The sequence below is a fragment of the Pseudoliparis swirei genome, chromosome 7 (assembly GCF_029220125.1).
Source record: "Pseudoliparis swirei isolate HS2019 ecotype Mariana Trench chromosome 7, NWPU_hadal_v1, whole genome shotgun sequence".
NCBI classification, from domain to species: domain Eukaryota; kingdom Metazoa; phylum Chordata; class Actinopteri; order Perciformes; family Liparidae; genus Pseudoliparis; species Pseudoliparis swirei.
The window spans coordinates 1367323-1380151 of record NC_079394.1 but is presented as its reverse complement, the minus strand read 5'-3'; the positions used below and the strand labels follow the sequence as shown (position 1 = coordinate 1380151).

General features: G+C 50.6%; 1 protein-coding gene across 7 annotated transcripts in view; it reads left to right on the top strand.

The window, feature by feature from the left end:
• The first annotated feature begins 1848 nt into the window (after positions 1-1848).
• Positions 1849-12829, top strand: part of setbp1 (SET binding protein 1) — a 44347-nt gene continuing 33366 nt past the window's right edge. For 5 of the 7 annotated variants that reach the window (XR_008832347.1, XR_008832349.1, XR_008832348.1 and 2 more), the window contains exons 1-2: positions 1849-3593; positions 11407-11989. Coding sequence is in view for 4 of the 7 variants with exons in the window: in XM_056419367.1 (XP_056275342.1) it covers positions 11561-11989 (429 nt within the window). In the remaining 3 variants the exon portion in view is untranslated. Of the gene's footprint in view, positions 3594-4188; positions 4768-9259; positions 9418-11406; positions 11990-12829 lie in introns of those variants that run through there. The other 2 variants (XM_056419368.1, XM_056419369.1) reach the window with 2 other exon arrangements.

Below are 12829 nucleotides of genomic sequence, written 5' to 3'. Positions count from 1 at the left end.
GAAATGAACACCAGGCCTTTTCCCTTTAAATTTTCCCCCCAGTCCCTTTAAAATGGGGAAAAAAGGGAAATTTTTATTGGGGAAATGGGGGCCCTTTTCCCTTTTGGGGGGGGTCACCTTTTCCCCAGAGACGAGGAGGGGGGCACATAAGCCCTTGGGGCGGAGGGGGGGGGGCACCTTGTTTTGATAAAGGGGGAGGGGAGGCGTATTGCCTTGGGGGAGGAGGAGGGGGCGGGCCAAAATTTTCCCGAGACAGGAGGAAAGGGGGGCAAGGGGCTTTTTTCTTTGAAAGGGGGAGAGGGAAAAGGAAGATGATGCCCCATGGGGGAAGGAGGGGGCGGGGGGAAATGATGCCCTTTCGGGGAAGGGGGGGCGGGAAAGGGATTTCTAGATAGAGAATTTTGGGGGGGACGCCGCCCTGTCGGCGCTCCTTCCCCATCATAACAATATTTACTTTTAACGGAAAACCCCCCGGCCCTTTTTGTATCCATAACAATTCAAAACATCTTACTTCCCATTTTTGTTTGTTTTGATGGGCTAGTTAATTTTATGAAATAAATTTATTTTGTTAAGCTGGACCTCACTCTCAGGGGTCTCTTTGTATTTTTTTGCACACATCCCAAATCAATAGACACACATGATTGTGATCACACACGCACACACACACTTTTTAAATGTGTGCACTTATAGTATTTATCTCCAAAACCCTCCAATCCCCATTAACCATAAGCCTCATTTTAATTTGGAGCTCAATTTGAACCCCAAACCCAGCTGTAACTATAATTTGTTATTGAACATTATTCTGGCGGGAAAAAACAGAATTATCTTAAAAGCAAAGAGCAATAATGATCATAGTTTCTCCAGTTGTTGTTCTCATCTCACAATAATGCTCACGTGGCCCTCATAAAGATGTAAATCAATCACATGCAGTAATACAATAGTGGCTCCTGACCATAAGTGGAGAAATGAGTAAATGAGGAATACACTCCCTATGAAATAGAGACTCCAGTATAAACACATTCATACACACACATAACAAACTTGTGAATCTAATCAATGTGCAGCAGCAGGGGAAGTGAAAAGTAACAACACCCAAACCACTGATGGCATTGCACATTTTTTAGGTTTGAAACTCGACTGTGTTTACGTGCTATAAGCACACGATCACAAATACCATCCCGCTAATGAAATACCTCCCAGTGGGTGCTCTACACGTGGGCACGCACACGCACACACACACACACACACACGCACACCCGCACACACACACACGCCAGGGATGAGAAACAGCTCTAACTGTGTGGCACCCAGAGGGAAAGGTCATCTGACATCATTTGCATGACTTGTTCATGTTAAAGGATGTTTTCCATGCGAGGAAGGTCAAGGTTGGCATGGAGACACGACACAAACACAACTTCTGACAACGATGAATTACTGTAACGGAACAACCGGGGCCTGTTGGAGGTTGATGTGGGTTTTCCACCCCGCTGTAAATTTGACTTATTAAAGCGAAAGCACCAGCACACATGCACACCTCAATTCAATTCAGTTCAGTTTATTTGTAGAGCCCATTTTCACAAATTAAAAATTCCCCTCAGAGTGCTTTACAATCTGTACGCATAGACATCCCTGACCTTTGACCTCACATTGCATCAGGAACAACTCCCAAACAACCCTTCAGGGTAAAAGGTCAGACCCCTTGAGGAGAGAACAGAGGAGGATCCCTCTCCAGGATGGACAGGTGTCATAGATGTCATGTGACCAGAAGGAATCATTACACACCAATTAAAACACATGAACAACACAATGAAGATGACAGAGTGGATGAAGAGTTGGTAGTCGGCATATTCCACCATCCAGACCTCCACGGTCCATCAGGCAGAGGTAGAGAGGAGGAGTGGGCGGAGTCTCAGCAGTGGGCGGAGTCTCAGTAGGGCCATGGCGTAGTTGGTAGTATATGTTCCACACTTCCCCGCTCACACACCCTTCCTGTCTTCTTCTGAAGCGCGGGGAGTGTGTTGCGGCAACTTTTTGTCTCAGTAAACACACACTGATACACACATAAGTTGGATTTAATTATACCGTGCTTGTCAAATAACATCATCTCAAGTTATCCAAGTAGTTTTGGTTTATGGGCAAACCATTACGTATAAAGACAGCAGTCATAAACTTTATTTATAGGTTACACAACAGGTTTAGAAAATGTTTTATGTCAAAATTCCCTCAGGATGTGCAATAAAACATCTGATTAGATTTATGTTTTTAACAATGACTCAGCGGAGGTGAGCATGTCTATAGATGAGTGGAGCCTGGTTATATTATTTCAATACATTTTTAATTTGTGAAAATGGACTAGACAAATAAACTGAATTAAATTGAATTGAATAATTTACGTGAGGCAATCAAACATAAAATGTGTAGTTTCTGACATTTTAAACCCAAATTCAGTATTTATAATTATCCTGTTTATCCCAAAAATATGCATGTTCAAAATAATGATTTCATATCTCTCCCTCTAAGGTTCTGCAGGCTCCAGGCATGTACCAGTGTGTGTTGGACAAAGTGAAACACTTCACTCCTCACAGCACCGACTCAGTCAACACAGCAGGCCTTTTGCCAGATGTTGCTTTCACCCTTTGTATCCAGTCCCCCGGAGAAGGCCATGGGAATTAAGGGAAGTTGCAAGAGGAGACGCGCTGAGCGTGTTTGCGCCAGCTGGAGGCGATGTCGCTCCTCCTCTCCTCCTCTCCTCCTCTCCTCTCTCCTCTTTCCTCTGCTCCGCTCTGCGCGGCCACTGAGCGTTCAGTCTGCTGGGTGAGATCATTACCAGACACCAGGCTCCGGGACCTGACGTTCACCGATCGGAAAAGCAGAAAGAGAGAGAGAGAGAGGGCGAGGGAGGGAGAAAGAGAGAGAGAGAGGGCGAGCTAGAGAGAGAGGGAGGACGAGAGAGAGAGAGAGAGCCCTGATCCCATGCAACTGGCGAGGGAACGCGACCCAAACCACGGTCTCCTGCCTCCGGTCCTCAGTCTCCGGTCCCGGTGGATGCGCGCACGGTCTGGCCGCTCACATTTTCCTGCTGGATTTGGGCTTGGAGTCGGATGCGGGCTTGTTTTGACTGCAGTAGTAGTCCTCCCCCCTCCTCCCCCCCTTACCGACCGAGTTGCGGAGTTGAGAGGGATCTCGGCGCCGAAAAGCTCCCGGAGTGACCAGCGATCCTGCAAGGCACCGGAGACGCCGCGCGCGCGCGCCGCCGCACGAGTCAATCCGCACGAGCCCCGAACGATCTCATTTCTGTGAGGATTTGGACACAAGCGCCACGTTCCCGACTGGATCCCCGTGCGTGTCTGCCGGGCTCCTGCCGCCGAGCGGCTGCAGAGCCTCTGCTCGCGCTCGCGCTCCTCCGCTCCGCTGACGCCATTTTCCTCGGGCTTTCTGTCAGGAGATCCACCGACGTCTCCTCTGCCTGACAGCTGCCGGGAGGCTGTCATCCATCCGCCGCGGCGTGTGTCAGATGTGTCTCAATGGATTGTAAATGATCGTGATCAAATATTTACACGTTAGAGCCGAGTGTGTGACGACATTAGACATGGGTAAGTAGTCCCGGCGGCCACATTCCACACCTGAATGCACCTTTCCTACCGATGTGTTTGGGTTTTTATTCATGCTAATAGCTGATGATTCTGCTTTTCGTGCTTTGCCTTTTACATGCTTTCTGACCCTAGGTAGTTAAAATATATCCATCTATACCTATCCAACTCTCTCTCTCTCTCTCTCTCTCTCTCTATATATATATATATATATATATATATATATATATATATATATATATATATTATGCTATGTCCCTGTTTTTTGTGTGTGGAATTGACGTGAAATATATGGAATTGCTTGTCGTTACATGCCAAGTTGCCAACACGTGCACGCGTGCACATACTCAAAGCACCACGCGCACATTCACGCACGTAGACGCAGACCGCCCAAAACAATGCTGGACACGCAGTCTCCATGCAGACTGTAATAACTTGGTAATGACTTGGCTGTAAGAGAAAGAAGAACTGATTGGTTGACAGGATGAGGAGCAGCTCACTGCTGGCCACACATGGTGTCCTCCTGGATCCTCTCAGTCCTCCACACAGCATCCAGTGTGGGACATGCAGAGCGAGCTGACGGCTGATTCTCCTTCAGTCTGTCAAGAGTTATGTCATATTTGACTGAACAGCATATTTGAAATCGTCGCGGTCGGATGGATCTCCTTGTCGTGGTCGAGTTGTCGAGGCCGCAGAGGGACAACTCGACTGCCACACACACATCATGTCAAGTGCTGTGGAAGTTGCTGTTTGAAGCACACTCAGTATGCGAGGAGTCATTCCTCACGTCGAGCTTCACGTGGAGCACAACGTCCTCACATTCCACTGAGGCACGAGGACAGAGACGCCAGCACGCACACGGTGCATGTCGTGGGATCGCTGGAATCCAGCTCCTCCACTCGGGTTTCCATTCACCGATCGCTGATCACATTCAAGTGGGTGTCAGACATTTGTGGCCATGCTTTGGCCGTGTGGAGAAAGATGACGCGGCAGCATGAATCACGGCACCCCGGTGCTATCAGCAGCCCCCCGGAAACCTCCGCCACAACCACAGCCCCACAAGATCAACAGACAAGCACAGCTGAGTGAGGGGAACGTGAGAAAGAAACATTCAGGGAATGACGGAGTGGAAATGAGCGACGGATGAGAAAGAACCAGCGCATGAGAGGAGGCAAATGTAAGAGGACAGTGGCTCGATGTACAGAGATGTGGTTTTGGGATTGACAAGAGAGGCGATTCAGACGTTGATCGAGTCACAGGTTTGAGGTTTGAGGGAGTTGAAACTCCGGCTGTGAAAAAAAAAGTATGAAGCAGGTTATTAAAGCTCATATCAGGTAATGAGATGCCCATGCCACCTTTAAATTAAAGCGTGATACATCGATTCGGTGAATCCCCTTCTGAGCTGGATACCTCGGGTCGAAGTGGGATCACAGAGAGACGGAGCAGGGACTGAGAACGGGATCCAAGGACACATCGGACTGTTGGCTGGCTCTCCGAACAGAATACAGCACCGGAGCACCTTCTGGCAGAGCACACAGAAAGAGGAGGGAGGGAGGAGGGGAAAGGAAAGCGGGAGCACGGAGAAGAGGGGAGAGAACAGAGGTTTGGGGAGGGGGTGAGGGGAAGGAGGAAGACAGTTGGGGAGAAGGGGAGGTGTTTTTGCTGACAGCCATTTTGTGGCTTCTGCTGCAGTTAAAATGGTTTAACATTCATCTGCTTCTGCGGGGCAGTGAGGTGAGGATGGTTTGAGGGCTACCTGGCGTCTAGAGGAGCGTGTGCACCGAGCGCTGCAAGGCCGTCACGGACGGCCGTCCCACACATGGCCCTTTAGGACTGTCCTTCCCGCTGCCCTACAGCTGAACACATGCCGTCCTTCCTCAGCTGGGAAAGGGTTTTATTCCATTTTTCAAATCCAAATAGAAGCTTGTTCACTTTAAAAAAAAGCCGAATACGCTCTCTGATGTGGACAGCGTGAAAAGATGGCTTCGTTCACCGAGCTCTGCTCCGAGGCAGAGGACTAATAGACCCCCAGTTGGAAAACTGATGCGTGTGCCCACTAGATTTGGAAGTGTTAGAAGGCCGGGGCCATTCCTTTTGATTTGTCTCCAACCAAAGATTGGATCCTTTTTAGAAACATTGGTTTACGTGATTGCCCCTTCACTAGAGGGATGGAATAAAAGAGAAAAAGAGATAAATGAAAAATGAAAATGGCAGACAGACAATATTCATCATCCCTCTGAGATACTCATCTACAGCCAGGGATGGCAGAGCCTCGGCGACACTCACATCAAAGGAAAGGAGGAAAGGAGACTCCTCGCCTTGTGCAATCACACGGGCATTTGGTGTGCTTGTGGATGTGCAAATGTGTGATCCTGTGTGTGTGTGTGTGTGTGTGCGTGTGCATCTGCCTGCTCGTGTGTAGGAGCTATTTTTGAGTCCACCTCAGGCACTGGGCTGCTGGGTATGCAGCCTTAAAAGGTTGTGTTCCTGCTGCCATCTCGCTCTGTTCCTCACTGACACTCAGTCCTCCTCTGTTTGCTCTGCAGCGTTCACCATCTCCGCTCTGTCCATCTGCATGCCATTATCGATGCTTTATCATCATTGTTTTCAAAGGGCAAGGCGACACGCTGGAGGAGAGTCTCACTCACAGCCTCTCACAGCGGATGACCTTATGCTTTTTGAGAGGGAGGCTGGTTAGCGCTCGTAGTTTTGAGAACATAATAAAGCTATTTATGCAGCGAGTCTGGCCTCTCACAATCACCCTGCTGTCTGAGGCTCGTCGAGGTGTGTGTGTGTGTGAGAGAGAGGGGAGACAGTGAGGCTAGGCGAGGGAGGCCCGAGGAGGGGTCAGACTTACATAAACTCTCAGCCTGTCTGCCGGTAACAGAGAACTAACACAGCTTTGGGCAGTGAGCAGCGGGGGGGGGGGGGGGGGGCAGCTAAGTGGTTGACACAGCAACGGCCCAGAATGAAGCATGTCCTCATGCATGACACCATTTTGTTGTCATACTGGCTTATATTTGTGAGAGGGCTCTGAGTCTTAAGAGCGCCACCCAAAGTGGACCGGTTTCTTTTGTGTGTGCGTGTGTGTGCGTGTGTGTGTGTGTGTGATGTTGTAGTTGGCAGCTGTCTCTTTTTCCTGTCATTGTCCGAAGTCACATGACAGAAAGGGTGGCTTCACACATGCCATGAGAGCGAGTCACCGGGCTGCCATGAGGGACTCTCCACCTTTTGGTTATCCCTGGAAATCTTTGAACACTGAAACGTTACTGCGGGACCGCGTGGGTGATTTTGCATCGTATAGCCCATTAAATGCAAATCGTCTCCACTGTACATCACTTCTGACTTTCTCCAGAAGCATAACATATGTTTTTGGACTGATTTCCCAACTTCCAGGCAGCCAGTGGTTCCTATTGGTCTTAATGGGGTATGAACATCATCTGTTAATCCATCAAACTAAACATGGAGCCTCCTCTCTCTGTGGTCAGGGCTCCTGATTGATGAAACCCTCGTCTTCCTGTGTTTGTGCAGCGAGCGTCAGAGTAGAAGAGGTCAATCAAGCTGCGACATCTGAGATGTTGGACTGTCGCTATGGCAGTATTTGTTGTCTTGACATCAAACACAACAGACAAACAATACCGTGAACAAAGAATAACTGGAGTTGCTGAGGTTGCAGTTGGACAGCTATAGATCTGAAAGCAGATTAGAATGCTTTGGGAAATGACTGTCAGTCTGAAGCTGGCTGTGTAACATAAGGAACTGGGAGTTCACAAGCTGAAACATGCACAACCACTGGACTGTAAGTCTGTTTCATTCATAACCGCCATGTGGTTACCAGAGCCGACATCCATAACCCTCATGAGTCCGGTCCGAAAGACTGCGGAAAACGTCACGGCTAAAGAGAAGGTCGAGTAGAAACAAACCTTTTCATTTGTATTTAATCTATCAAGTGCAGAAGAAAAATGACTAACCATTGACTTTGACCTCAGGCCTGGACGCTGTGTATGTGCAACACTGAAATACCGCTGTGGATTCTGATTATTCCATCACCCTGCAGCCCGGGGCGCACGGCGGTGCCGTCTTTAGCCTCTCAACGAGAAGGATCTGGGTTGGAACTCGGATTTATTCTGGTTCCCTCCCACATGCAGGTTAGGTTCATTGGCAACTCCAGACTGCCATGTGTGCCCTGTCAGCGACGGGCAACCTGTGCTGCGCCTCACCTGTCGCCCGATGTCAGCTGGGACCCTCTACAGCAGGGCTATTCAACTTCAGTAGCAAGTGGGCCGAATAAGAAAATCACGGGGGGTGTGAGGGCCGCACAGAATATTGATAAAATAATGGCTAAAAATGAAAAACAGTAATGTATATTTCCACAGGTAAACAGTCACACACGAAAATGCGTCGGTATTGTGTGGCAAAAGTGTTGCGAACAAGCATCAATATAAACATGTTTCAAAGTGTAAATATCCGCTCAAGGTAACCAGTTGTTTCAGATCCCTTCAACCAAACTGTTCCCATGAAAAAATAAGAAATGTGACTTAATGCATCAATATATAAATTACTTGAGCTGAAACTAATATCTGGTGGCGCAGTGCACAGGCTGCATGTCTTTCAGTGCAGACTCCTTTTGCGTGAAAGGGATCGAAACCAGGTCGAGCGATCTTTTTATTTTTATTTTTTCTAAAATGTATTTCTTCATACGTGGCTGTGATGCACTGCTCACTTATACAATCGTAATCGCCGAAATGGATATGAACGGTGGCTTAAAGATCTCCAGCAATATGTTTGTGAATGTGTGATGAATCTGGTGAGCGAGACAGAGCCCCGCTGCAGATGTGAAGAGAACACAACGCACGCGCAGGGAAACCAGTAGGTCTGAAAACCAGTAGGGGTGTAACACCGGCAACCAACACGGGTGCGTAACATAAAGATGTAACCATACAGGTTTGGTTGAGGCAACAGTGAAACTCAATGGCTCTGGGTTAGATGTCTCAATGTATAAAAGAGGCGTGTCCGTCAGTTTTATTTTTTCTTACCAAGCTATACTGATTTGCAGGCAGTCTTGCGGGCCGTAGTTAAACTCAAACGGGCCGTATCCGGCCCGCGGGCCGCTAGTTGAATAGGCCTGCTCTACAGGGCTGTCCAACTCATTTTCACCGAGGGCCACATCAGCATCACGGCCGCCCTCAAGAGGTTGTCACTGAAACATATAAACGGATAAACTACCACCCGACATATTGTTAAATTACTCGATATGTGTTTATTTGAGTGTAGAAATATTGTACATAAGAAATGTTCTCTAATAGTATCCATCTCTCAGAATGTCAGGGAGTGGATGAGCAGAGTGTAGGAGGGTCATTCTCATATATATACTCTAAACCGGTTGTGCTCTCAGGTGTGTAAGCCTGCTGTCAGCTTCGAGTCGTGCCAGGTAGGGGTCTGGTCTGGGTTCACGTCGGTGTCGAGGGCGTCGGTCTCGGTGTCGAGGGCGTCGGTCTCGTTGTAGAGGGCGTCGGTCTCGGTGTAGAGGGCGTCGGTCTCGGTGTAGAGGGCGTCGGTCTCGTTGTAGAGGGCGTCGGTCTCGGTGTAGAGGGCGTCGGTCTCGGTGTCGAGGGCGTCGGTCTCGGTGTCGAGGGCGTCGGTCTCGTTGTAGAGGGCGTCGGTCTCGTTGTAGAGGGCGTCGGTCTGGCCGCGGCGTGTGAGACGGCGTTCTGCTCTTCCAGCTCAGTCATGCTTCATGTCATGTTGACTGATGGCTTCCCTGGAGCCGCAGTGAGAAGTGGAGCCCAGTGTTTGTTTTGGTTGCTTTCTGTTCATACGCCTGTGTGTAAGTAAGACTGTGTAAATACATCTGTGCATGCATGCGTGTGTGTGTGTGTGTGAGTGAGTGTGTGTGTGTGTGTGTGTGTGTGTGTGTGAGTGAGTGAGTGTGTGTGTAGATACACTGTAAGCATGTCATATATATCTGCGTCGGCATGTGCAACGATCCAAAAAGGAAAAGCTGAATCCTGTGAGTGGCTGACGACAACATGTTCAGAAGTAGCAGCAGGGCGCTGCAGCTCTGATGTGTACGTCTGAATGTGAATGGAGTGTTTCATGCGTGCATCAACGCCACCGCATGCGAGTGTCAACGCCGCTGCATGCGTGTATTGACGCCACTGCATGCGAGCATCAACGCCACTGCATGCATCAACGTCGCCGCAGGTGTGTGTCAATGCCGCTGCATGCATCAACACCGCCGCATGCATGCATCAACGTCGGCGCATGCGTGTGTCAATGCCACAGCATGCATGCATCAACACCGCCGCATGCATGCATCAACGTCACCATATGCATGTATCAACACCGCTGCATGCATGTATCAGCGCCACTGCATGCGAGTGTCAACGCCGCCACATGCGTGTATTGACGCCACTGCATGCGAGCATCAACACCACTGCATGCATCAACGTCGCCGCATGCATGTGTCAATGCTGCTGCATGCATGCATCAACACCGCCGCATGCATGCATCAACGTCGCCATATGCATGTATCAACACCGCCACATGCGTGTATCAGCGCCGCTGCATGCGAGTGTCAACACCGCCACGTGCGTGTATTGATGCCACTGCATGCATCAACGTCGCCACATGCATGTGTCAATGATGCTGCATGCATCGACACCGCCGCATGCATGCATCAACACCGCCACATGCATGCATCAACGTCGCCACATGCGTGTGTCAATGCCACAACATGCATGCATCAACACCGCCGCATGCATCAATGTCGCCACATGCATGTATCAACACCGCCGCATGCGTGTATCAACTTCACTGCATGTGTGTATTAACGCCGCTGCATGTGTGTGTCAGACAGTTCAGACTCTGGTTTTTCCAGACCAGCTCGTAAACCACATCTGGGGAAATAATTTAGATTCCTTCCCTCTGTCTCTTTCTGCTGCCTTCCCTCCTTCCCTTCTCCCGTGTGTGACTCCTTCCCTCCTTCCCTTCTCCCGTGTGTGACTCCTTCCCTCCTTCCCTTCTCCCGTGTGTGACTCCTTCCCTTCTCCCGTGTGTGACTCCTTCCCTCCTTCCCTTCTCCCGTGTGTGACTCCTTCCCTCCTTCCCTTCTCCCGTGTGTGACTCCTTCCCTCCTTCCCGTGTGACTCCTTCCCTTCTCCCGTGTGTGACTCCTTCCCTCCTTCCCTTCTCCCGTGTGTCACTCCTTCCCTCCTTCCCTTCTCCCGTGTGTGACTCCTTCCCTCCTTCCCTTCTCCCGTGTGTGACTCCCTCCCTCCTTCCCTTCTCCCGTGTGTCACTCCTTCCCTCCTTCCCTTCTCCCGTGTGTGACTCCTTCCCTCCTTCCCTTCTCCCATGTGTGACTCCTTCCCTCCTTCCCTTCTCCCGTGTGTGACTCCTTCCCTCCTTCCCTGCTCTGCTGAAAAGAAAAGAAAAACAGAAGTCAGCTTCTCCCATTTTTTCCCGCGCCGCGTCCTCAGGCTGACTTCAGCCGGGTTCAAAAGCAGCGAAGAGGAATGTCTTATTTTGCACCGATCACTCTGGGGTCTGCTCGACTCGGCTTCAGATCTGTCGTGGGGGACGGAAGGAAAGGGGAGGCAGAGAAGATAAGGAACGAGTGACTAAAGAGAGTAGAGAGGGAGAGAGAGGGAGAGGGAGGCGAGTGGCAGTGGGTGTCAGAAATCTGTTTATGCGAGGTACAAAATGCAAATGGAGCGGCGCCCCCCCCCTGCTGTTGTCTCCTCTCAGGCATCTGAGTGGCTCTGTCTCAGTCCCCTCCTCTTCCTCCTCTTCCTCACCGTCTCTCTCTCCGCAGACTGCCCCTGGCTGCGCTGTGTTCCGGTGGGACGCCCGACCCGACCCCAGTAGTGGACCGACAGCAACCGACCGGCCCGACAGACGACCGTTCTCCGCCGTCCTATTGGCTGCCGCAGCTTCTCCCGTCCTGACTGGCTCTGGCGGGAGCGTGGATGGAGCCGAGGGATCCGGTTGGCTCGGCCCGACCCAAAGAGGCGGAGTTACAGGGAGGCAGGGTGGGGCCAAATGAAGAGTTGCAGGAAGGAGCGGGGGCCGTCGGTTTGGCGCGCCGCGATGATGTGATTACCGGTGCCGTGAGTGAAGGGGAGGGGCTAGAGGAACAGGGGGAGGGGCTTCTGGAGGAACAGGAGTTCTCCATCAAGGAAGCAAGTTTCCAGGAAGGAAGTCTAAAGCTGAAGATTCAGACCACCAAGCGCACCAAGAAGCCCCCCAAGAACCTTGAGAACTACATTTGCCCACCTGAAATCAGGATGACCATCAGACCTCCGGTCGGAGAGGGCAAAGGAGGGCGGCAGGGCCGGCCAGGAGGCGGGGCGGGGCGGGGCCAGAAGGACGAGGAGCGAGGACCCCCCAGGAAAAGGGTACGTCCCGTGTGACTTCAGGAGGTCTTTGGGTCCCAGACGTCTGAGCTTCATGTTTCTATCAAAACATCTGAAACATTGACTGATCGCCCTCTAATATGCTCCACCTCTCTCTCTCTCTTTTTCTCTCTCTCTCTTTCTCTCTCTCTTTCTCTCTCTCTCTCTCTCTCTCTCTCTCTCTCTCTCTCTCACTCTCCCAGTAGCTCGTTTCCCTGCTTGGTTACACAAGGTCAAAGTTTGCTGCGTAATTGAAACCAGTCGTGGCTACCTAAGATCACTCAGTGACACACACACACACACACACACTCACACACACACACACACACACACACACACACACACACACACACACACACACTCACACGCATAAGAGCTGAGAATAGGGCTGACATAAGCAAGTGACAGCTGGCGTCTGCTCTCTCCATTTGTGGTCATACACACAGATACCTTTCCTGCCTCCTCTGGTAGGCCCCGCCCCCTCACCCCTCCTCCATCACACCTTCTACACACGACTCCGATGTTCCGTGTGTGTGACACTGTGTACATAAAGGCCCTCGGGGGAATCTGGTGTTTGTAGTGTGTGTTGACCTACACAGTGTGTGTGTGTGTGTGTGTGTGTCCAAACCTGACAACCATGTCAGCGGCTCTGAGCTCGACAGGCCCAGCAGGATCACGTCGACACGGCGCCGGCTCGCGTGTTGTTCCGCCGCTTCAGTCCGGTGCTTTCCACCCAGATGAGCGTGGCTCACGATGTGATGCGTTGGATCTCCTGTGTTTCGGCTCTCTCTCTCTGTGAAGAGAAAGAGACGCGTGTGCTGTTACAATCAAAAGATCCAGGAT